At 26.5% G+C, this 27,859-nt stretch overlaps 1 protein-coding gene across 3 annotated transcripts; it reads right to left on the minus strand.

Annotated features, from left to right (window-relative positions):
* Positions 1 to 27,350, minus strand: LOC123264295 (beta-arrestin-1-like). Of its 3 annotated transcripts, none has more exons than XM_044727524.1 (8): positions 27,032 to 27,350; positions 19,656 to 19,834; positions 16,100 to 16,472; positions 13,678 to 13,971; positions 9,395 to 9,538; positions 6,104 to 6,190; positions 5,288 to 5,434; positions 1 to 303 (listed from the first exon to the last, which is right to left on the minus strand). In XM_044727524.1, the coding sequence occupies exons 2-8, from the start codon at positions 19,786 to 19,788 to the stop codon at positions 225 to 227; spliced, it is 1,257 nt and encodes a 418-aa protein (XP_044583459.1). In that variant the 5' UTR covers positions 19,789 to 19,834; positions 27,032 to 27,350; the 3' UTR covers positions 1 to 224. The 3 variants fall into 3 exon arrangements, with proteins under 3 accessions (XP_044583459.1, XP_044583460.1, XP_044583461.1); XM_044727525.1 differs by lacking the exon at positions 9,395 to 9,538 and adding an exon at positions 10,856 to 10,993 and having other exon boundaries at positions 27,032 to 27,349; XM_044727526.1 differs by lacking the exon at positions 9,395 to 9,538 and having other exon boundaries at positions 27,032 to 27,349.
* Positions 27,351 to 27,859: the final 509 nt, after the last annotated feature.

The following is a 27,859-nucleotide window of genomic DNA, read 5'->3' on the forward strand; positions in this document are numbered from 1 at the left end:
TAAGCGTAATTGATCGTTTACTAGTGTTTTTAAAATTATAATCAGTCGTGTTACTTGACAATAAACAAAACTGTTCTTCTGAAATACAGAGCTAGCTCTTTTTTCATATTCTTCTCATTATTCTTGAGCTTTATACTTTACATAATAGACTTCAAGGCATGTTTTAAATTAGTTTCATTCAAAACAAGTGTGGTAGATGGATATCATGTGCATTGATCACTTGGTCAGGCATCTGTTTCACCTTTGAGTCGTAAACGAGCAAAATCTTCGAAAATTATGTCGTCATTACCAATATCATCTTCACTGTAAAAATTCAATTTTATTATTAATTAAAAAATGGGTGGATAAATTTTTTTATTTATTCGTTACACTGAATAAGAATTTTCTTCTTTGAATTTATTAAAGTAGTTGTCATGGTACAATGTTGAAAAAAAATTAGAGATTATACGCGCCGCAAAAGCATATGAGCTTGTAGCTAAGTAATCCATAACTAGCAACTTTGCAGTCATTATGTGACTGCCGTGACTTGTGAACAATAAATAAATAAAATTTTGCTTTATTAAATAATAACTTTTGTTAAATTGCACTGTACTTTCTTGAATATTGACGTTTTTAAAGATATAAGCTCATCACGATGTTACACTTATCAAGAGCTTTCATTTGAGTACTCACATGCATTTTCATATATTTTTCATATATACATATATATAATACTAGCTGTTACCCGCCCGCTCCACTGTGCACTTTATAGAATTGTATTTTGAGATCTAGACTTGAAATTCAATTGGAGTATTGTTTTGACTTGCACAGATTCAAAATTCTATCGGATTGGCCTGTACCTTTTATCCATGTCATAATTCTAGCGAATATCCATTGTAACTTTCAATGTGCAATCACAATAACATTCACGTGGCTTTCTCCAAAAACGAATAATAATTTTTAGATTTACGATTTTAATTTTTGATTTTACGGAATCTCTTAAAATGAGTAGCCAAATTTTTTTTCCACATCTCTAGTGTTTAGAAAATATATTCATTTTAATCTGTTACATTCCCGCGATCCCGTAATAAGAACAATTCATCGGTTATGTGATCAGCAAAAATAAAATGTATGCAAAATACTTAGTCCGTTGACTATATAGCTACATGTAAAGTTAAATTTTAAAAACCTTACAATGACTTTTTCGCCGCTGCCAAAGAGACGATTGTTGTAAGAAAATATAATTATTAAAAAAGGAAAATACTTTAATCCGTTGACCTTGGAGGCCATCCCTGTAATTACCTGTTTCTCTTGAGATTCTATCAAATTTTATATCTGTAGGAAATATATTTGAAGAATATGAATTTTTTGACAACTATCACTCCCGCACTCCTATGTGAGAGAGAAATTTTGCAAGATCCTATTCGAGATGATTTTTACATTATAAATAAAATATTCCAACAAAACTTCGAGTCCATAGAAACTATTGTTTTGAAAAGAGAGATTTTCATTGTTAACGCCTCCGCAGTCCCTTTTGGAGTTGGAATTTGATAAAATTCATTCTTAGCTGAACTTGACATGATGCACGAAGACTCCCACCAAATTTGAAGTCTGTCGAAGTTCCAGTTTGGAAATTAAAATTTTAGATTTTAACACCCACCCCCGCAATTCCTATCGGAAGTAAACTTTATTGAAATCAATTTTGGGATGATCTCTACAGGAAAAATAAAAGATTTCTACCAAATTTAGAAATTTCAGAAGCTATATTTTGGAAATGAACATTTTTTATTGTCAACACCCATTCCCGCGATCCTTATTGGAGGTGATTCGTTGTAAAATCCGTTCTTAGATCATTTCTATATCACATATAGAAGACTCCTACTAAATTTAAAGTCTATAGGAGCTATAGCTTGGAAATTAAAAATTTTAATTGTTAATACCCACCCCCGCAAACCCCTATGAGGTAAGCTATCGTAAAATTCGTTCCTATATTATTTCTACATCTCTTACAGAAAATTCCTACCCAATTTGGAGTCTATTGGAGCTACAGTTTGAAAACGGGAATTTTTTATTGTTAACGCCCCCGCAATCTTCTTTGGGGTAGGATGTCGTAAAATTCGTTCATAAATTATTTTTACATCACGTACAGAAATTTCCTATAATATTTGGAATCTGTAGGAGCTATAGCTTGAAAATTAAAAATTTTGATTGTTAATACCCACCCCCGCAACCCTCTGTGGGGTGTAATATCGTAAAGTTCGTTCTTAGATTATTTCTACATCTCTTACAGAAGATTCCTACCAAATTTGGAGTCGATAGGAGCTATAGCTTAAAAATGGGAATTTTTCATTGTTAACGCCCCCGCAACCCCCTTTGTGGGTGGAATTTCGTTAAATCCGTTCTTAGCTGACCTCTACTCGGTAAGAAGAATATTCCTACCAAATTTCAAGTCTCTAGGTCTTATGATTCCAGAGATATCGTGATGAGTGACTATATACGTGGAAATCTCATATACAGTAGCGCTCAAAAGTATTTTGACAACATAAAATTTTTTAATATTTTTTTAAAATAAAAGCCTATCGGAAAATGTATTGAGTATAATGTAGAGTAGTGTAATTGCGACTATTTAAGCGTATCAAATTACAACTTGTTTGTTTACACACCGCGCCACCGAACGTACTTGACTTACCGTGAGCTCAAAAGTATTTTGACACGCATTTGACTTGAAAAACTCTCGCAGATTACTTGTTCCTTAGTTTTTATTATTACATATATTTACTTGTTGTGGTTACTTCAATATGCCTAAGTGCAAGGAATATTCTAGTGATTTTAAAAAAGCCGTTATTAATGCATTAAAACAAGGATTGAAACAAACAGAAGTTGCTCGTTTGTTTAAAGTGTCTCGACAGTTAGTTAGCTTATAGAATAAAGTCTATAACAAAAGAAAAACTGTCGAAAGTAAGCCTCGAACAGGCCGCCCAAGAAAAACTTCTTCTTACATCGATCATATTATAAAAAAGTTATCAGCAAATGATATACGGATGTCCGCTGTAATGATAAAAAATTAATTAAAAGAAAAATATAACGTAGATATTCATATTTCTACTGTTAAACGACGCTTAAAGGTCCTAGGGTTATATGGCCGAAGACCGGCAAAAACCTTTAATATCGAAAAAAAACAGGAAGTCTCGTCTTGAGTTCGCGAAACGGCATATATCGTGGTCAAGTTTAGAGTGGTCTAAAGTTTTATGGAGTGACGAAAGTAAATTTAATTTAATGTCATCTGATGGTATCAAGTACATTCGGCGTCCAGTAAACAAAAAATACGATTATCGGTATCAAATACCCACAGTTAAACATAGAGGTGGTAGTGTGATGGTTTGGGGATGTTTTTCACGGTCTGGAGTTGGACCATTAGTTCGAATAGAAGGAAAAATGGATCGGTTCATGTATGCAAATATATTAAAGTCTCAGATGTTACCATATGCTACACATCACATGCCAGCTAAGTGGTATTTTCAACACGACAATGATCCCAAACACAGATCAAAGCATATTAGTGACTTATTAAATCGTGAAAAAGTTAAAGTTCTTGAGTGGCCAAGTCAAAGTCCCGACTTGAATCCGATAGAAAATCTCTGGGAAGAATTGAAACGTAGTGTAAAAACCCAAAATTATTCAAACAAAAACGCTTTGTTTGAAACTCTAAAAAATGAGTGGGATCAAATTCCAGTAAGTCGATTACAAAAATTAATCGACTCAATGCCGGAGGGATGCAAGGCTGTCATAAAGGCCAAGGGATATGCTACTAAATACTAATATATTTATTGCTGTAAATTATAATTATGCGTTAAATTAGTTTTTTTTCAAAAATGTCAAAATACTTTTGAGCCACCATTTTCCTAATATTTTAAAAATTAAACTTTCTTTTATTACGAATAAGAACCTCTTTGACACTATTCTGTAGTTTATTCAAAGGGTGTTAAAAAATAAATAAATGATTATTGTGTTTCATATTTATTTTTAATTAAACCATTAAATATATTTGTCAAAATACTTTTTGAGCGTTACTGTATATATATATATATATATATATATATATATATATATATATATATATATATATATATATATATATATATATATATATCGGAAAAACAGTAGTTTGGGCATTGTTAGAGTTCTTTGGATCAGTTTCAGTCATCTTTATTATCTCACAATAATTGAAATATAACACAGAATTTGATTTAAAGTATAATGTACACTAACTCGTACAAACAATAAATTTAACTACAAATATTTTATTATAATTGATATAACAGGTAAAAACGTTGGTGAATAAGACCGAGAACGAATCCGGGGTCAACAGGATGTATGCGATCTTTACTTGATCAATGCTCAACAAGAACTACTCGTCTCAGTACCCTAAATACTTGTTCTCGCAAAAAATATTTCGACAGCCCTCATTGTCTGTCGATATCTTTAACTGTATACTTTTTACTTTTATCCTGTGACCTCGGCTACGTTTGGTGACCATTGTCACTCCGGACTTAAGCCCATCGTCATAAGCATAAAAAATATAATCAGCTTAAGTCGTAAATAATATCTAAATATTCTATGCTTTACAATTTTGCTTAAAATTAACAGACAAACTAAAATATTGGGAATTTCCTATCTCTGAGAAAACCCAGCTCGATATTATCTCCGACATATAGATATATAAATAAATAAAAAGTTGACGTGGGTACTCAAATGAAAGGTATTGATGAGTATAACATCGGAATGAGCTTATATCTTTAAAAATGTCAATAGTTGACAAGATATAAGATCATTTTTTAAATATTGATATTTTTGAAAATATAAGTTCATCCCGATGTTACACTAATCAAGAGCTTTCATTTGAGTACCCACATACATTTTTTATATATTTTTCATATATACATGTATATAATATATATAAATATATGAAAAATTGATGTGGGTACTAAAATGAAAAGTCTTGACGAGTGTAACATCGGGATGAGCTTATATCTTTAAAAATATCAACAGTTCATAAGATACAAGGTCATTTCTTAATTATGTTAAATTGCACTGTACTTTCCTAAATATTGACGTTTTTAAAGATATAAGCTTATCCTTATGTTACACTCATCAAGAGTTTTCTAACGAATTTTCTAACGATATGCCTTAACCGCGACAACTACCGTAAATGAAAATACTACATACTATCTAATTGTTTAAAAAATTCATATTTTTAAATTATAAAAAATTCTTTCAATGTAATAATTACTCATAAAATATTTCTTACGTGTCCAACTGAATAAGATTAGTATCATTAGCGCATTCTCCATTTTCAGATGGATTTGTTGAACTTGGTTGAACTGTTACTGGCGATGGAGTTTCTTCTTCCGGTTTTGGATGCATCAAGATAAATGGTAATTCTGCCACAAGTTCACTGAAAATAATAATAATAATAGTAATAACTAGCAACCTTGCAGTCACTATGTGACTACTGTGACTAGTGAACTATAAATAAATAAAATTTTGCTTTGTTAAATAATGATTTTTGTTAAATTGCAGTGTACTTTTTTAACTATTGACTTATTTAAAGATATAAGCTCATTCCGATGTTACACTCATCAAGAGCTTTCATTTGAGTACGCACATGCATTTTGATATATTTTTCATATATACATATGTATAATATATATAAATATATGAAAAAATGATGTGGGTACTCAAATGAAAGGTCTTGATGAGTGTAATGTCGGGATGAGCTTATATCTTTAAAAATGTCAATAATTCACAAGATACAAGGTCATATCTTAATTATGCATCTAGAGATAGAGCATTTTCGAATGTAGCCTAAATACCTACTAATCATAATAAGTTGACTATTGGTAAGAATGATATGAAACCTTGAAAAGGCACAATTCCAGGTCAAGACCTTTCCAGCGATACCAAATTTAACTATAAGAACTCATTTTATCATATAAATACACTGGCCACAAAATTTTACTTATTCTCTCAATAATATAGATAATTATAATAATAAATCATAAAATCTTTGAAAAAGTATGATAAATAATAAATTATATTTTGTAATATAAATTACATTACTTACCCTCCCAAAGCTCCGAGGCACAATTTAACTTTGACTTTGTACTGCACAATGACTCCAAGATTTTCACGTTGTGAAGGATCAACGTTACTGTAAAATTAAAGCTTAATATAACTTTCTTACACTAATAATAACATAACAAACTAGATTTTGTAATTACTCAGACTGTTAATAAGCATGCCGTGCAATTTTAGCGGGAAATTAAAGAGTTTTTGGGTAAAATAATGTTAATGAATAAAAGCAAATAGATGCAACAGAAGAGGAAACAATAAAGAGAGACGAGAAAGCAATTGTAAGTGTCAAGGCATTAATAGCAAAGCGTAATTAAACTTTAAGCTGAAACATAACAACAGAATTTGATATAGTGATAAAAGAGGCGAAACTTTAAAGATTCAATAAGTAACGTTACGATTTAATTCACCGAGTGTCAACAACTCTCAATTAATTATTTAATAATAAGTGGCTCTATTGTGCTTGAATCTAAATGATTAAAATTGTTTATAATATTTTTCTATCGTTTTTGTGTAGTTTATTTTTATCTTCTTTCTGAAATTTTATACCTTTAAATTATTTTTAAAAAATATCTCGATTAAATTTTTTCTCAATTTAAAATTCTATTCATTCTATTTTTTATCCGTAAAAAATTCAAGTAATTAATTACTCAGTGAACTGTTATTTTTGTTTGGACCAACAGCAATTAAAATATTGTTTACGCGTAAACATTTGGGAAAATAAATTTTTTTTTGTAAAACCAATATTTGGCAAACAAATAATCTCAGCAAAGCAATTTAATAAAAAAAAGTTTTTTTTTCGTAACATGTAGGAGGATATCCGAAGGGTTTAAAAGGTAAAAAATATTTTTTGATTACACCGATGACGGGTATCGATTGACGGGTGTTTATTTAAAAGCTCCGAGGGTCGGCACCCCACGGATATCCTGCGTGAACGTTGCGTAAGAATACAGCACCAGTAACAGAGAAGCCAAAATTATTACGTATATAAAATATATAATCAAGAATAAATAGTAAATTATAATCGATATAAATAAAGTATCGGAAAATTTCAACTGTATTGTAGCTAACTCGCGTATTTATTAATAATATTTCGTTATTTATTACTTTAATTACTATTCAATATTCTGTGACATCAAAATGGAGAGTTGTAATCTTGAAACAGGATTGCCAATTTTGGAAAATTTTTTTTTGTCCGTTATTTTGTGAAAATTGAATAACAATTTTTTTTTTAATTTTTACAAGAAAAATTTAAAATTTTATGAAATTTATAATTAATTAATTTAAATTAAAGTAAATGCATTATATCTATTGATATAATACAATTTTTGAGTTGGTAATTCTATTCAAAGAAGAAATACATGTAATCACCATGTTTCTTCAATAAATTTTATTAAAGTTAAATATCTTTTTATAAATTAAAAAAAAATTTTTTCTAGACTGATAGAAGGATTTTTCTTATATTTAATAAGCATTATTAACTGTTAATAAATGATTTTTTAACATCATAAAATTTAATAAATATTTATTAAGAGTTAATAAATTATTTATTGAATACGATTTGTTAAACGTTAATAAATATTTGTTAACAGTTAACAAATATTTATTTAAAATAAGAAGCAAAAATAGCAACTTCCTTTTGACACTTTTTTTATTATCCTGTAGCTAGAATACATGATAATAATTCAATTCACTAAATTTATTAACGTTTTTAATATTTTAAAATATAAAAGATAATTATGAGATGTGATAAAATTTGATATTTTACAATAAACGCTATTATAATAAAATATAATTAATGAAAACTAGCAACCTTGCAGTCACTATGTGACTGCCGTGATTTGTGAATTATAAATAAATAAAATTTTGCTTCATCAAATAATGAATTTTGTTAAATTGCACTGTACTTTCTTAAATATTGATATTTTTGAAGATATAAGCTCATCCCGATGATACACTCATCAAGAGCTTTCATTTGAGTACCCACATGTATTTTGATATATTTTTCATATATACATATATTATATAATATGTATAATTATATGAAAAATTGATGTGGGTACTCAAAATGAAAGGCCTTGATGAGTGTAACATCAGGATAAGCTTATATCTTTAAAAATGTCAATAGTTGACAAGATATAAGATCATTTTTTAAATATTGATATTTTTGAAAATATAAGGCCATTTCTTAATTATGTTAAATTGCACTGTACTTTCTTAAATATTGACGTTTTTAAAGATATAAGCTCATCCCAATGTTACACTCATCAAGAGCTTTCATTTGAGTACCCACATGCATTTTCATATATTTTTCATATTTACATATATATAATATATATGAAATATATGAAAAATTGATGTGGGTACTCAAATGAAAGGTCTCGATGAGTTTAATGTCGAGGTGAGCTTATATCTTTAAAAATGTCAATAATTCACAAGATACAAGGTCATTTCTTAATTATGTATCTAGAGATAGAGCATTTGTGAATGCAGCCTAAATACTTATCATCTTAAATTGACTATCGGTGAGAATGATATGAAACGTTATTAAAATGTAATATAATTAATGCAAATAATTTATAAAGATGATTTCTGTTTATAAGCAATCTTCATATCATATAACATTGCGAGTGAACCAAATTCACTCAACAAAATATTTATTAACTGTTAATAAATATTTGTTAACTATTAATAAATACTTATTAACTATTAATAAATGTACTTTCCTCAAATAAATATTTATTGAACGTTCAAAAATATTTATTAACATTTAATAAATTAAATAATTACCTTCAAATAAATTAAATTATTAATAGTTTATAAATCCTTCTATCAGTGTACAAAAAAAAATTTTAAATTTAATGAAATTTATAATTAATTAATTTAAATTTTCAAGTAAGTGTATTATATTTATAAATATAAAACAATTTTCAAGTTGGTAATTCTATTCAAAGAAGAAATAGATATAACCGCCATATTTCTTCAATACATTTTTTTTTAATTTAAATATCTTTTTATAAATAAAAAAAAATTTTTTCTAGTTACAAATATAAATCACAAAAAAAAAATTTCGATTGAAAAATTAATTTTTTTATTTTGTAAAATTTCATTAAAATTATTATCATAAAAAAATTGTAAGATTTAACCCGAATTTTTTTCAACTTAAAAGTAAATAAAAATAAATTTCTAACGAATGTAAACTGCACAGTATCTATAATTTCTGTAGTAATTAAAAAATAATAAATAACTTAATATTGGTCTTATAAAGTTTAATTGGGCTTACAGCGTACTAGACGCTAAATTGGTGTCCTGATGTTTAAGTTTTCCGTCTAACGCTAAGGCCCATTTGTTTTTGCTGTTGGCAATACGCGGTACCACTGTAAAAACTTTGCTCAATGTGAAACCTGGCCCGACTGTACAACCTTCCCTAATAAACATTATCAATTCAATATAATTAAAAAAATATACTAATAATAGTCTAAACTTAATTAATTTTCCTGAATTTAAAAATCGAGTGAATTTTATTTTAAAATTCTTCCTTAAATTAAACAATTGTATTTTAGTATTCTTCAGTAAGAAGCCGAGGTGAATTATTTGTAAATCGTTAAAAAGGGGATTGTTTATTGTTAGCAGGGCTATTAATTGTGATATCGACATTGTAGAATGTGCTGGGCATTAATATATATTTCATTTTATTATAATATATTAGTCTCAGTGCTGGGAACATGGCAAATTAAAAGCTACGATCAATAAATTAATCGTGCGAAGTAAATATATAATTTATATCTTCTTTCTCTTTCTCTCTCGCTCTTGTTTCTATTGATTCGTTTTTATATATAGTTCACCGGGTGCTGGTAGGTGTATTAAAAATAAAAAATGAGTAGTTTTAATGGATTAAGTAAGAAAAATGACATTAATATTTATGAAGATATCTAGATTAAATATTGAGCTGAGTTTGTCAGTAAAGTTGGGGTAAGAAGAAAATAATAGGAGCGAGCAAGCATTCGTAGTTGAGTGGAATAAATATTTTTGGGTTTTCGATCCATCGGAAGATAATGACAGAGTAAAGTAGTGGGTAGAAAAATAATAAAAAAAAAGATTAGAAGAGAATAAATAAATGATAATGACAATAGAAGTAACCAAAGAAAAAAATAATGACAGTATAGGTTGTAAGAGAAATATTAAGAGAGATAAAAATAATTTAATAGGAAAAAATAATAATAAAAAAAAGCGAGAGTGAATGTTACTGGCGTTCTATCCACCACCAAAATTTTAATCCTGTTTGTTTCGGAAAAAATCGTCGAGCGGGGACTGCAAACGGGCCGTCGTCTCAAAGGGTCAATTATCTTCTTTAAATTCACGGGTAATTTTACGATGAACCGTGGGACCCAGTTCTAGTTTGTTATATAAAGCCAGTTACTGAGTCTCTATAAGTATACAATGTCTAGACATTGTAAATTTATATCGCTATTTTTCTCGGAGTTTTAAATTTTTTTTCTCGAAAAACTTTGAATAATATTAACGATTTAAATATTCGCTCGGTAAATTTTAGTTACACTGAATAATTTATTGTGTAAAAGGGGCTGTTGATAGTAATAAAAAGAAAAAAAATAATAATGAAAGAAATGATAATAAAAATAACAATAAAAAGGACCAGAGTAATTGAATATAAAGAGAAACGGCCAGTTTGGAGTTTCCACTCTCTCGGTGTTATTCGATTATTGGGCAATACTCGAACGCTCACATGGTACTAGATGCGAGATTGGTGTCCTCGTGCTTAAGTTGCCCATCTAGGGCGAGACCTCGTTTGTCCTTGTTGTCGGCAAGAGTTGGTTTTAGAAAAAATACCTTGCTCAAGGTGAATCCTGGCGCTACTCCTATGCTGCCAGGTGCAATCATTTAATACATATATTTTTTTATAAGTCTAGTTTAACATCATCATCATCATTACTGTTTTTTAATTAGCAACACTCATTATCTAACAGTATAAAAAATTATTGTTAATTACTGAGCGTTAATGGGGCATTCCATGCGAAATGGGAAAATGACTAAAATTTAAAAATTTTTCTAATTTATTATTAAAAGTTTATATTTTACTAATTTGTAAAGAAGATTTTTTTTAATCAATAAGAAAATCGATTTTTCTCTCCTAGTAAGTTTTCAGTTGTACTAATTTGTATTCGGGTTAAATGTAGTTTTAATAGTTTTAAGAAAAAATTCTTTTTATGTTTGTTTCAGTATTTATGATTATGAAGAATAAATAAATGTTTTTTTTTTTTTTTAACAATAAATTGTAAATTTAAAAATGATATGTGTGTTTTTATTTCATCCGTACACGGAAAAAATTAAACTGTAATATTCACTCGGATTCCGGTTAATTTTTATAGTTTCAAACAGTAAAGCGGACATCGGGGTGACAAAAAATATAAATATTACAGAACCTAATTTAGAAAGTATAAAAGCCACAATTTATAATTTAATATTCAAAATAAGTGATTAGTTGCTGTCACTATAGTAAATAAAAACTCTCTTATCTTAAAAAATTACAGTTTCAAACAGTAAAAATTGCCATTTCAATATATAGTCCATATTATGAGGAGAAGGGGAACTCAGATGAAAGAGAAAGGGGTCTCACTCTGGGAGAATTTAACATTTGAAACAATAAAAATTATACTTTTAAAATATACATTTTACCAGTCCAAGCAAGTCAACAATTACAGTTTGATTTTTACCGTTGCGTTTAAAATTTACCATTTTACTTTGTAAATATTTACGTTGCTTGTATTAGAAATTTACTAACTTTATTTTATACTTTTTACATATCATAACATCATTTTTTAGGTAAGAAATGATAAATATCAAAGTCTGAATTCTTAATTATTATACTTTAACATTTTAAACATTTACATAGCGAATATTACTGTTTGAAATAGTATTTTCTTCCATGTAAAGAGTAAATTGTAACGTTTAAATGGTAAATATTATAAAGTGAATAGTAAAATCACGATTTTACTGTTTGAAATGGTAATTTTTAGCAGTTGATCGTTACTTATTATAAATCGACTGTTATTTATTACAGTTTACTTTTTTCCGTGTAATTATAAGAAGTAATATAAAGTTTCTTCACAAATAAACAACAATGTATACAAATACATGTTTTTTATTCAGAAATTATACATGGGACATTTCATGTGAAATGGGAAAATGACTAAAATTGAAAAATTTCTTTAATTCATTCTAATTTAGTCCTAATTTATTATTAAAAGTTTATATTTTACTAATTTGTAAAGAAAATTTTTTTTAATCAATAAGAAAATCGATTTTTTTCTCCTAGTAACTTTTCAGCCGTACTAACTTATATCCGGGTCAAATGTTGTTTTAATAGTTTTAAGAAAAAATTAATTTTATGTTTGTTATTAACTAACATATCTATTATTATAATTTTAAGAACAAATTTTTTTATGTTCGTTATTAATTAACACCTAAGTTTATCAAGATCGTGTTGTCAGCATGCTAAGTCCTTTATTTGTGTTTTTTAATTAGTTTTTTTTAATTATCCTTAATAATTTATAGTTAGATATATTTATATATATATTGTTTATAAACAATAATGTTTCTAAGGTTGAAATAATCTAAAAGTCTTTTTAATAAACAACTTCATGTACACATTTTGAACTTGTCCCACCAGTCACAATAAAAAAATTTTTTTAATTGTTTCTACGTAGGTAATCAGTCTAATTCTTCATAATATTGAATGTTTGTAGGATAAATTTTGTATTGAGAGGGAAGTATTTTTTAAAAGTTTAGTGGTTGAACTGAAATTGGACTTTAAGTATACCTTTGGTAAGAGAGAAGGATTTTTCGATGTCCCACCAGTCACATTCAGTCAAATGATAATTACGAGAAACTTAAAAAGTAATCGATATTTTTAACAAAGGGATGTTAATTAGTTATTCTTCTATATTATAAGATAAATTTTACTATAGTATACGTTTCAGTCACATAATTATAGTTTATAATTGATGGAATTCCCGAGTCAAATTTCCCACTAGTCACTATGGAATGCCCCTAATGATAAAATTTAAATAAAAAATTAATTTAGCCAGTACTAAAAAGCCCGCTGTAACTGTATAATTATACCGAGTAAATAAAAAAATACTCTACATTTTCTGGTAGTAAAGTACCTGCTTTTGACCTAGTGACTTTGAAGTTTACTAAAAAGAAGAGTTTATTAATAACACATTACAGTCACGATAATAGAGTATGACGTCTAAAAAAAAAAAAATAAAAGATAAGTATATAATTATCAACGAAGTTATTTTTTTAAAAAGTATTTTATCACACAGATAATTATCAATTAAAATTAATTTATCTTAATAATTGCTTATCACTATCACAAATAGACACAATTAAAAATTATTTTTATTGGCGTATTTATCGCGATACAAAAGTACCGCTGTTAAAAGTTCAACTCGGCTTCCACATTCGCGTGATTTTTTACTCGGTATTTATATTTGTAGAATTAAATAAATAATTATTTTAAATATTGATTAATCGAATACTCACGCGCTCTCAGTCTCGGCAACTGTGCACTTGTACTGCGACGACGAGTAACCGTAAATATCAGCAAACTGTCTCACTGACACCTTGATTTTTTTGACTGTTCGATTACTGTTGTTGGCAATGTGAACATTTACTTCGATGTTCTCTCCGTGGTGATACAACTCTTTGTCCAGAGATGCTTCTAAATGAAGTCTGTTTCGAGACATAAGGAACTCTTTGCTTACTTCTATTGATGGCTGTTCGCCCTGTCGCGATGGCGCGTACATTATTTTTCTTATCGCCAACCGTACGGTGCTCCTTGAAAAAATTAAAAAAATTAATTAATAACAACTAACAACCTGCAGTCACTTTGGGTACTTTTGAAATAAATTTTTAAAATAATAGTGCTATCACAGGATCAATTACAAATAATTTTATAAACAAATGTGACGGAATAAATTTATAGAATTAACAAACTATTAAAAACTCCTCCAAAAATTTAACATAAAAAATTGAATATTACTGAAAAATATATAAAAGGTACAAATTTTTAACAAGACCTTTCTGATGATATCAAATTTAACTATAAAAATTCCTTTTAAAATAATAATATGCTCGTCAGCAAAAATGCTTACTATGTTGCAATTAAATATTATAATAAACTACCTAATGAGTTAAAAGCACTGAATGTATTTAAGAAGGTTCTAAGAAGAAAAATTTGCAATTTTGTTAGAAATTTGAATTGTTAGAAACTTATGGTTTTATCTATGTTTTTGAGATGACTATATAGCATTTTTTTTACGGCATTTGTAATTTTGTGCGTTTCTTTTCTATTAAAATTTTCTTGATTTGAAAAAAGTATGCATAGTTTTTGTATTTTCTTTTTTTTCTGGTTTTTATGCACAGGTGTAATGCACCTATATAGAATGTATACGCAAAAGTAAATAAAAAATAAAATTTTCCTTACTCTGTCAATTATTTAAATCATAAATGACTATCGCTAAAAAAATATCAAGCCCAATTTTTAATAAAGATATATCCGTTAAAAAATTTTTCTTAGTCTCTTAAATATATAAATTAATTTTTGACATAAAACTACATGCATTTTGTACAAATCAAAATAAATAAATTTTGTTTATCGGGAAATTCAAATCTATTTATAGCTACTTCGAAAACTTATCATAATAAATAAACTATTGTTGACAAGCTTATGAAACATTGAACACATAAATTCAGGTCAAAACTTCTTCAATTATACTAAATTTAATTAAAAGAACTCATTTTATCATATAAATACGCCGGAGACAAAATTTTCTTTATTATTTTAATCATATAGACTAACAACCTGCAGTCACTATGTGACTGATGAGATTTACGGATTATGAATAAGAAAACTTTGGCTTAATAATTTTTTATATTTATAATCACACTATACATAGTTTGGGTACTTTTTAAATAAATTTAAAAAATAATAGTGCTCACAAATAATAGCGATCACAGGATCAATTTTAAATAATTCAATGGATAAATGTGACGGAAGAAATGTATAGAACCATCAAACTATTAAAAACTCCTCCAAAAACTTTACATAAAAAATTAAACATCACCAAAAAATATATAAAATCGTGAAAAGGCACACTAAAAAAAAAATGATCTTGATTCGAGAGAAAAATTCTTAAAACAAGAAAATAATTTTGGAAAGGGAAATGATCTTGAATCAAGACAAATAATTCTTTAATCAAGCAAAGTTTCCTTAAATCAAGAAAAATTTATTAGTCCAAAAATTTTTCTACTCAAATCAAGAAGATAAAGTTCTTCCAAATTATATACTTGGTTCGAGAAAATTTTTTTTTTCTGTACACTAATTATTGTTAAGACTTTTTTGATGACTCCAAATTTAACTATAAAAATTCCTTTAAAAATAATAATATGCTCGTCACAAAATCTTTCTTACCCTCTCAATTATTAAAACCATAAATTATCGCTGAAAAAATATCAAATCCAATTTACGATAAAGATATTTATTTATTTATTTATTTCTTATATTAAGACCCAACAGCTCAATGCCATTAACAGGGTCACTTTATACAAAGCAAATATACTCGTTAAAAAATTTTTCTTAGTCTCTTAAATATATAAATTAATTTTTGACATATAACTACATGCACTTTGTACAAAGCAAAATAAATAAACAAATTTTGTTTACCACGAAATTCAAATTTATTTATAACTACTTCGAAAACTTATAATAAATTAACTATTGTTGAAAATGCACAAATTCAGATCAAAACCTTTCCAATGATACTGAATTTAACTTTTAAAAACTCATTTTATCATATAAACATGCTAAAGACAAAATTTTCCTTATTCACTTAATTATATAGATTATTAATAATTAATAATAAAAAAAAAAATTAATAGTATTTTAATTATTGAAAATAATTACCGCTTCAGGGGTCTGCCGTCTTTATTCTCACCCACGAAGACAATGAGCTCGTAATCAACCCCATAGGCCTTGCCTGGCTCGCAGATAGCCGGCTGTAGTGTCACCGAGGCTGGACTATTTGGTGGTAATTTGAAATAAAAAGGATAAGCATTTTTTCCTAATTTTTTAATTAATCTCTCCTGCAGGCGAGTTAATTTTTGCGGCTGTTCTTCATTTGTGGGCGGATAAATTTGATCAGTCGCCAGATGAAGTTCACGTTTTACAATCAGTCCAAGTACATCAAGATCTTCACGGCCGAATCGTAAATGCGCCAATACATTGCCAAACACTTTACGTTCTTTGACGTATTCTGGATCTATCAAAACCACACCATCTGCAAGTAAAAAAAAAATATATATAAATATTTAAATTTAAATGATTGATTTTCTAAGGAACATTGTGTACAATGCAATATATAATAAAAGCTACATTATCGCTACGCATTGTCTTCTTGATAAATTAAACTTGCTAATGACCTAGGTTAATACTGAGATAAATTTATCATGTTTGCTAGCGGATAAAATTTAATTATCTCACTTAAAAAATGGCTTCTATTATCATAGAAGTTATTAAAGTAAATCTGAGATATTTTTGACTTCATTTTACATTAGTAATAATATTTCATTAAACTGTAGTCATTAGTTTAATTAATATTAGCAGCCTTGTTACGACGTGACTTACGAACTGTAGTAAAAATTACAACACTTTACAGTCAATGGTCTTACGCACAAAGTCCTGAAGGATTTAACTAATTAAAGTGCTTAATAATCCATTAATCTGATCCACAGGGAGTTTATGCTAATTTTAGGAGATTTAAATTCATTTTTTTGTGTTAAATTTATCTATACCAATAAATGAGAAAATTAATTTTTATTTCTCATTAAATCGACTAAATTAATTTACATAAAATTTGTATAAAAAATTGCAGCTTTTTTTTTTTAATTTTAAATATATAATACATCCTCAATTGTTCATTTGTAACCTTGATTTTTTTACTTTTGATTCTGCCTGTTTTTACGGCGCATTTATGATAAAAATGTCGTGAAAGGAAAAAATAAAGATTTTGATAGATTTTTTGCCTTTAAAAGTTGGAAAAAATTTTGGCTTTCACGTTTTTGGATAAAATTTCTATTTTATTTTTTTTTTTATGTTTGCGATATATTTTTTTTTGAATACATAAAAAATGAATAATTAAAAAAAGACTGATCAATTTGATGGAAAAAGAAAAAAAAATTAACATGAGCTAGCATAAGTTGACCCTACTTGTAAATAATTACCTAAGTTTTAATTGTAAATTCGTTTTTTTAAATTGTTATTTTTTTTTAAATAAAAATAAAAATTCAATGATTCATTCATTGTTTTTGTATAAACATTTTTAATTTAAAATAAAATAAAATTTAAATAATTAATAATTTTGAAAATTTTTTAATATCAAGCTATCAACGCTATAAATGTATTAAACTGTAACAAAATTTCTTTCAAAAAATAAAATTTTTTTCTCAAAAAAAAAAATAAGTTATTTTGAAATTATTTTATTTTATAAAAAAAAATTATATGAATTTTTTGTTAGTATTATATTTTTGGATCATAACTATATTCATTTAAATGAATATTTACTTATTTAATATAAAATAAAATTTTAATAATTAATAATTTTGAATAATTTTAAATATCAAGCTAAAACTAAGTAAGTATTTTCATGAGTTTTCATAATAGTATTTCAATTTTTGGATAAGCTGTCGTAAAAATAAACTAAATATACATCTTAAGTAATCTATATTTAAACTAATAATTGAAGAGACCTTTTTTAGACATGCTTGATCGAAAAAAACTATCAAACTAATTGACATCAAATTAATCTCATAAAATGCATAATTTAAAAGTTTATATTATAAGTTTATAATAATTTGTCGATATTTTTTTCGTTGAAAAAATAATAATAATAATTCATTACAAATAGTTTATTTTGTAATTTTATTTAAATAAATAAAACGTAATAATTATATTATTGATTGACTAATTTGATATTTTTTAAGTTCAGCAGAATCTTGATTACGATTATAGAGATGTCAACAACAAAACTAAAAAAAGTTTTTATTTTTAATGACCAACTTATAAAACGCAATAATATTGAGACGATTTATTCTTGTAAATAAAAACTTCTAAATATTTACAAAAGTCTTTAAAAATATAATTACCGATAAAAGCCAATATAAAGTAAAAAAAATTGTTTTACTAAAAAACAAACTAATTAAAACTCTAGCACATCGAAGCGGGCGATTGACAGCTAACAAAATAAACAACGAAAGTTCATTAATTTATTTTTCAACTAAAAAAAAATACTCCACTGTTTTTTGATTTTTGAACAACGAAAATTAAGATTCAATTTTAAAAACCAGCAACTGTACAGAAAAAAAAATTTACTTGAATTAAGTAAATGATTTTTTTTTTTGTTTAATAATTAAGGTCGCTTCAACTGTTAGTCATTAGCGACTGCTATTACAATTATGACATTTACATTTTAATAGTAAATTAGTATACATGATAATAGTAATAATAACAATAATAATAATAGTGATAATGATGACATTACATATTTAATGATTAAATTTCTTTATCTAATTTTGCTAGCTCGAGAAATTTTTTTACTTCTTCATAACTAAGTAAATCATTTTTCAAAAACCAAATCAGGATAAAGTAGACCAAAAATTTGTATGTTTTCTTTTTATTTATTCCAATTTACAAATTGGAATAAATAAAAAGAAAAAAAACATGAAATATTTTTGGTATACTATATCTTGATTTGGTTTTTGGAAATTTTGTAATGCTTAGACCTGAGAAAATGAGTAAATAATATAAATTCTTCCTGAATCAAGAAAAAAATGGCTAATTACTAACTTCAAATATACATTCTAAACCTAGACCATCAATTTTACTTGTTATATAAAAACTAATATAAATATTTTTACCATTTAAGGATTGTAAAATGAGCTGATTTATTTGATTTATGTAATTTATATGAATTATATAATTTATATTGCTAATATTTTTGATTTATATTTTGAGTTATTCTTTAAAATATTGATATTTTAATTTTGAATCTATTTTGTATTAAATAAGGGCTAGTGCCCGCTATTATAAATTCACTTATAACTTTTTCTTTTATTCTACTTGTTAAAATTACAATTATTAGATAAATTAAATACTAAACCTCTTACGTGTACTTTAAATAAACCATCATTGTATATGTTTGCCATTCAGCCAATGCTTCGGCATTAAAGAAATTTAAATAAATAAATAAATAATCTTGAAGAACTTCATCTTCTTGATTCAAACAGAAAAATTCTTTTTGGTTTAAGTAATTTTTACTTGATTCAAAAATTTTTCGTCTTGATTCAAGACAACGAAACTCTTTAAAATTATTTTCTTCGTTCAAGAATTTTTCTCTTGAGTCAAGTTAATTTTTTTTTTGTGTGCAAATAAAATAAATGACTATTAAAAATGATTGATTTATTACCTATAGGATCGATGTGCGTCATATGATCAACAAAATCACGTTTGCTTAAGTAAACAGTAATTTTTCCATTATTACTAGGCTTCTTGAAAACTCTAGTGGGCTGTCGTCTGCTCTCGCCGTCGACAGTATCCATGGCCAGATATCCAGGTTCCGATTACTTGAAATTAATTTCCGGCTTCCTGAAACAAAATTAAAAAAAACAAAAATTAAAAAATTAAAGCATTCCATGTGAAATGGGAAAATGACTAAAATTAAAAAATTTCTCTAATTCATTCTAATTTAGTCCTAATTTATTGTTAAAAGTTTATATTTTTATTTTTACTAATTTGTGAAGAAAATTTTTTTTTAATCAATAAGAAAATCGATTTTTCTCTCCTAGTAACTTTTCAGCCGTACACTGATAAAAAAATTAACTTGACTCAAGAGCCAAAATCTTGAATCAAGAATACCCTTTTGAAGAAAATGATTTTCTTTAGTTAAGAGAATAAATTCTTGGGACAAGAAAAATTTACTTAAATCAAGAATCACTTCTTGACTCAAGAATTTATTCTCTTGACTCAAGAAAATCATTTTCTTCAAAATGGTATTCTTAGTTCAAGATTTTGGCTCTTGAGTCAAGTTAATTTTTTTATCAGTGTACTAACTTATATCCGGGTCAAAAGTTGTTTTAATCATTTTAAGAAAAAATTCATTTTATGTTTGTTATTAACTAACATATTTATTATTATAGTTTGAAGAACAAATTTTGTTTATGTTCGTTATTAATTAACACCTAAGTTTATCAAGATCGTGTTGTCAGTATGCTAAGTCCTTTATTTATGTTTTTTAATTAGTTTTTTTTTAATTATCCTAAATAATTTATAGTTAAATGTATAAACAATAATGTTTCTAAGGTTGAAATACTATAAAAGTCTTTTTAATAAACAACTTCATGCATACATTTTGAACTTGTCCCACCAGTCACAAATGCCTGTCCCACCAGTCACAATAAAAAAAAAAATTTGCACGCCTCATAGCGCGAAGCGTGTGAGGTTGTGTTTTATACTCGACTCGTCAAGGTCAAGCAATTTTGTGATCTTTAAATGCCTCTATCACAACCATATTACATTTATACAATGATATAAGTAGATGTACACCGAAAAAACACTTAAATTAAACCATTTTTGACTTTCTAAAATCATTTCATGTTGCTATTTTGAAAAACAAAACGTTTTGAAAAAAATTTTACGTGGACGTTCGGATGTCACCCCATTTTGGATGTACCAACGATTACTCCCAAACAAATTGATATTTCAAGACCGGACCTTTTTTATTAGTTTAAGAATTCGATTAACTGGGTCCGTATTTCATATCAGTGGCCTAGTTTACGTATTTTTTTTTTAATTGAATTTTTATTAAAATTCACTACGATACAACCGTACAAAGCCAAATGAACTTTTCTTATTTGTCACGTGAAAACTATGGCGCCACTTGATCAAGCTAGATTTTTTTAGACTGCGTGCGCATATGACAAGAAAAAAAGGCGCCGATATTTAAAAAAACAATAAAAAATACTCTGTAAGAAATTACTTAATTTTTTTTTTTTTTAATCAATTACACAATTAATTTTTTTCTTAAGAAATGAATGAGCGTTATGAGGCGTGCACTTTTGGATTTTCAAAACTTTTTTTAATTGTTTCTACGTAGGTAATCAGTCTAATTTTTCATAATATTAAATATGTTTGTAGGATAAATTTTGTATTGAGAGAGAAGTATTTTTTGAAAGTTTAGTGGTCGAACTGAAATTCGACTTTAAGTATACCTTTGGTAAGAGAGAAGGATTTTTCTTCGTCCCACCAGTCACACTCAGTCAAATGATAATTACGAGAAACTTAAAAAGTAATCGAGGTTTTTGACAAAGGGATGTTGTTAATTAGTTATTCTTCTATATTATAAGATAAATTTTACTATAGTATAAGTTTCAGTCACATAATTATAGTTTATAATTGATGGAATTCCAGAGTTAAATGTTCCACCAGTCACTATGGAATGCCCCTAAAATTAAAAATATTTGCGGTAAAATAAATCCGACGTCCAACAATTAGCCAGCCTGAATTCATAAAGTCCACTACAAAACAATCAAGTGACGTAGATAATAGGAAGTGAAGTGTTTAAACGAGCGTCCCTAGAAATTTAATGGCTCGTACGTCATTCGTCACTGAATAATCTTAGGTGAATATTAAATGTTAAAAAGTATGGTTTAAAAGCGTCGGAAGTAAGCCCAGCAGTACAACTTTAAAGTATTTATAATTCGCATCACGTCTTATTACTTAATAAATTAAAAAAAAGTTTTATTTATACTCTTTTTAAAGAGTTAAACATAAATATCACTTTATATACAACTGCTAATTTATACATTACTTGTTTAATCTCATTAACTTTTTTCACGCGAGTTAATACCTTGTACATAATTAAACTAAATAAATATTTAATTAAAATCCATTTATATGCGAATTGTAGAGCCGGAATTATCGAGTTAAGTTATTTTTCACAGTGACGTGTATTGATAGTTCAATCCCGTTCAATTGTTACAGTAATACGTCGCTATTTTATTATTACATAAATTCAATAATAATTCAAAAGTTTCTGTCCCTGCATTCGCAATTGTTACCACATTATACGCAGTTATATTATTAATGTGTCTTCTATGCAAACAAATGTCTTCGTTAATGACACATTCATTTATAAATACATTCATACATTTATAAATTACTATTATATTTCAATTGTATGGAAATTAATTTCACCCGATTTATATTAATTTAACATAATAATATAAACTATGCGCTAAATTTAACAATCACACGTAAAACACAATACATTTTCTATTTAATTGCTCACACATATATAATGATAATTAATGATTTTCTAAGTAAATTATTTGGTTTATTATCTTCCAGGTAAATAAATAAAAATTGTAAATTTTAGCAAGAAAAAATTCCATTGATTCACTCTTTTGTGTTCTTAATAATAATGGACTATAGAGCTTTTATTCAGTTAAACTATCATTTATCTCTTTAGATATTGTATCACGCCATCAATAATTTTTTCTAGCACTTTGAAGAATAATAAAAAAATTTCCTTCCTATCAATAATCAATATTATAAATAAAATAAATGTGTTATCTATATTATTAAGAGAATAAGAAAAATTTTGTGGCCAGTGCATTTATATGATAAAATGGTTTTTATGGTTAAATTTGGTATTGTTGGAAGTCTTGACCTCGAGTTATGCCTTTTAATGGTTTCATGTCATTTTCACCGATAGTCAATTTATGATAAGTATTTAGGCTGCATTCGAAAATGCTCTATCTCTAGATACATGATTAAGAAATGACCTTGTGTCTTGTAAACTATTGACATTCTTAAAGATATAAGCTCACCCCGACATTACACTCATCAAGACCTTTCATTTGAGTACCCAAATCGTTTTTTCATATATTTATATATATGTATATATGAAAAATATATAAAAATGCATGTGGGTACTCAAATGAAAGCTCTTGATGAGTGTAACATCAGGATGAGCTTACATCTTTAAAAATATCAATAATTAAGAAATGATCTTGTATCTTGGAAATATTGACATTTTTAAAGATATAAGCTCATCCTGATGTTACACTCATCGAGACTTTTCATTTAAGTACCCACATCAATTTTTCATATATTTTATATATTTATATATATTATATATATATATAAATAAGTAAATATATATAAAAATGCATGTGGGTACTCAAATGAAAGCTCTTAATGAGTGTTACATCGAGATGAGCTTATATCTTTAAAATATATATTATACATATTATATATATGTATATATGAAAAATATATGAAAAATGCATGTGGGTACTCAAATGAAAGCTCTTGATGAGTGTAACATCGGGATGAGCTTATATCTTTAAAAACGTCAATAGTTAAAAAAGTATAGTGCAATTTAATATAAGTCATTATTTAATAAAGCAAAATTTTATTTATTTATAGTTGACAAGTCACGGCAGTCTGCAAGGTTGCTAGTAAAATTTAACATTCAAAAGTTTTATAAGAAAAAAAATTGATAAATGTCAAACTTATATTTTAAGATTGATAATTTGTGATCTAAAAATATAACTAATATTGAAAAATTAATGAATTCATAAATTATATTAATTGCAAGATGACTAATATTGACTGAAGGCGTTAGTGATTTATTTGACAGTTAAATAGGATATTTTTTTCCAATAATTTTACTTGAAAATTACAATATTTGCAATTAAATAAATTCAAATGATCTATTTTTAGAAAAATAAAACGATAAAATTTCCAAATTTATCTAACATATTTACACCAATGTAATAAAGCGTCAAAATGTCTAGTTTATCATCGAAACAATTTATCAAGCGACATGGAACGATGACGATAGCATTCTTGGGTTTTCCTTTCATTTATTTTCCGGGATATCGTGGCTCATTTATTTTTTTAGCTGCTGCGTAGTGTTTTATCAAATATTGTATATCATTGTAATAAAATATGTATCAATTTATAATATATCATCTAGCATATTTTACTACACCACAGGTATATATTTATCTAGCCACAATTAAATTTCAGACACGGACGAGCGTTGTCATTCAGTATATATGCGGTATAGTACCAAAATTTAATTATTGGGCAATTTGTTGATGTACGTTGGCCTTCGAATCGACATCATCGATTCAAGATAATTTATATCACAAATGTTTGATAGAACCAACTGTGTCAATTATTTTTTTTGCTCTCCCCTATTCTATTTATGTACATAAAAAAAATTAATAATAATAATAATAATAATCAACTGAGTTACATGTTCTGGTAATAATGACGCATGGATTCAATTTTTCTCCTTTACTAATTAATCAATTAACACATTCAAACAGCGGCTAGATTATTTGTGATCTAAAAAATGAATTTAAAATTAAAATTTTCTGTGAGATGAATAATTATATCACTTAAATTAATCTTTCTATATATAAAAAAAATTAACTGTTTAATTAGCACGAATTAAATTTAATAAAAGCACCAGATAAATTTTTTTATGAACAGCTACTGTGACGAAGAATTTAATTTTTTTAACAGGCTCGATTGCAATGTCATTATAAATTACCCGTACAAGTTTTCTCTAGCAACAAAGTACATTAGATAGTACATTATAGTGAAATGTCGTTATGAGAATGGATCACACATACATATACTTTTACGTTCATATAAACACGTACATGGAGTTGAAAAGCAAAATGCGAGGGCTAAAAAATTAAATTACATTAATTAATTAATTTAAAACAAAAATAATAATAATAATAGTCAATTATAAATAACAAAAAAGTTTGAAAAATCTAAAAGTGCACACTGATAGAAGGAATTATTTGTATCAAAAAATATTTGTTAATAGTTAACAAATAATTTATTAAAGACCACTTTTTAGTATTAAACAAATATTTCTTAGTATTTAAAATGATTTGTTTGTATTTAATAAATCTGTTATTCATTTATTAAATATTAATAAATCTTTTTAAATACTAAGAAATATTTGTTAAGGTCTAAAAAGTTGTCTCTAATAAATGATTTGTTAAATATTAACAAATATTTTTAACTATAAACAAATCCTTCTATCAGTGCACGCCTCATAATTTCATTTTTCACAATAAAATTGATTGAAATAGAATATAAAAAGCAAAATAATAAAAAACAGAAAACTTTGCTATGGTTTAGTGGCGCCATAATTCTAAGGTGAGGAAAAAAATACTATAATAAAATGTATAGATAGACATACAAAAAAATCCATAGTCATATATGAGTTTTTTATAAATAATAATTTAACGATAGTGAATTGAACGCTCATATTAATTGAGAAAATCCTGAGTGTGTTACTTTAGATAATAAAAAAAAAATTATTCCGGTACGATCATTTTTTCGACCAATTTTCCTACTACATACACCTATCTATACACGGACGTTCAAAAAAAATTATGTTTAATGTTATTATTTACTATGTTAAACAAAAAAATTGTTATTGAAATATATTTTATGTGCCTGACAAATTATTTGACTTGATTTAAGTGTACTCATATTAATCTGTAAGTGCGATATAAATAAAAAAAAATCAATTTCAGTTTCGAGAAAACTGCTTTTTTTGAAATGTCGACAGTAGAGCACAACCTCAACGCTTCGCTTATGAGGTGTGCAATAATCGGTAAGTAAATTAATAAACATAAGTTTAATAAACAGAGTAGTGTTGAGATAAAAATGACATTTACGTTGGTAAATTCAATTAAAAACTTTTACGGTGTATTAATTTTTGATTCTACCTGTTTATATATAATACTTATGCTAGTATTATATGTACTGGCGAGTATTGACTGGTTTGTATGTATAAATACAACGTATATACCAAAACCGAGGCAATGAATGATGATCACCCTCGAATGTTTCCTTTTCTCGCGTGCTCCCGCTACATATTTTATATATCAGACTACTGCAGACTGCACTTTCCACTTACGTATTACATACTCCAATTTACTATGTGCGGTTTTATCTTTATTGTACCTATGAATTTTTTTATTATTTTTCCATGATCACTATTATTATTATTATTAATATTTTTTTATATCATCTTCATAATAATAAAGTTAGCCGACATTTTTAATTTTTTTATTTTGCTTAAGTTATTAATTTACAACTAAAAAATATTTTTAAAAAATTGCACTTATAGTTTTTAAAGATTTTAACAAATGAAAAAATTTTTTTTATAATAATTCTTTAATAAAAAAAAATCATATAAATTTTTAGATGTCAGCTAACTTTATTTTCATATCATCTTTATGGAAGTCGTATTAATTTTTCTGCGCAGCTTTTCCCCAAACTTTTTTTATAAATAAACTTGATCACGTATCGGAAGTTAACGATGATAAGTTATGTATGGGCTTAGGCTTGTCTTCTTGGGTAAAAAATCCATACGTAAAATATTATGATAAATATTTAAATTTTGAATAATAAAATATATCGAATTAATTCAATAAAATTAACATTAAATGTGCGTAGTGTGCAAATAACAAGTCAATTCATTATGAATCATTGTAACGCCGGAATAATTTATGAATTATTAATAATTAGCATTGCTGGTGTGGTGTTAGTAATTTTTTTAACCGCTTAAATGTTTAATTAACTGAAAAAAAAAAAAAAATTAATAATAAATTTTTATTTTAAATAATATTTTACCTTTTTTAAATGTAATAAAATAATTTGACAGATGAGTGATGTATTGTTTTATTGTTTAAAGAAGACTAGTTTCCGGAGAGTAATAGTGAGTAAAAAATAACTTACCAATGTGTTCCTTTCTACGTCAAATGAACAATGTGCAGAGAGGGGAGTTGGCCTACACCCTATCCAAAGCACCACAGATTTTTATTTTCAAATAATAAGTCGTAAAACATTTATTTTAATAACTTAAAGAGTTTTTTTTTTCACTCAACACTGCACTATTTATTTACGTCGTTAAATGAGATTTTTATTTATATTTTTAGTTAATCTTCTGTTTGTTATTGTCGTGAGAACGCGACTCGGGAAAGACAACAGTCCCTTTGCTTTCTTTAAATGTATCTTGACTGTGATTACTCGACAAATGACTTCAGTGCCTGTTCTGGGAAACTATTGCCGTTGGGTTTATTTCTTATAGAGCTACTACTCGCTGTTTTTTATTAGTAGTTTATTATTTGCTCACTGCAGCGCTGGTGGTTTAAAATTTATCTACTGACGGTAGGAATAATTAGTATTTCTTTTTTATCACCAGGTTTATAGTTTTAGAAACTGCTACAGCATATATATATATATAGTTTACTTAGCATATATATGGGGTATTTAATTGAAAAAAAAAAATTTTTATTATTTCAAAAAATTTGACAATTTTTTATTTAATTAAATAAAAAAAATTTTTTAAAAAATCAGCCCTGCCCAGAATGAGCGGGAATAGTTGTCGAATTGATTGAAGTTTTTTTTGAGAAAAAAAAATTAAAAAAAAAAATGGCCAACTTTGAAAAAATAACGATTTTTTTTTTTTTTTTATTTATTTATATTTAAATGCCAAGGCTAAGAGCCGAATGACAAATGTTATAAATTACAGTATTAGAAATGGTACACGTAAGTAACATATCG

The sequence above is a fragment of the Cotesia glomerata genome, linkage group LG4, assembly GCF_020080835.1.
Source record: "Cotesia glomerata isolate CgM1 linkage group LG4, MPM_Cglom_v2.3, whole genome shotgun sequence".
NCBI lineage: Eukaryota > Metazoa > Arthropoda > Insecta > Hymenoptera > Braconidae > Cotesia > Cotesia glomerata.

Coding starts and splice junctions, on each gene's coding strand:
- LOC123264295 (XM_044727524.1), bottom strand. CDS start 19,788: ATGGATACTGTCGACGGCGAGAGCAGACGACAGCCCACTAGAGTTTTC. Junction 16,473..19,655: donor GACGCACATCGATCCTATAG/GTAATAAATCAA, acceptor TTTTACTTGCAG/ATGGTGTGGTTTTGATAGAT. Junction 6,191..9,394: donor AATTTAGCGTCTAGTACGCT/GTAAGCCCAATT, acceptor TTAATTTTACAG/TAACGTTGATCCTTCACAAC.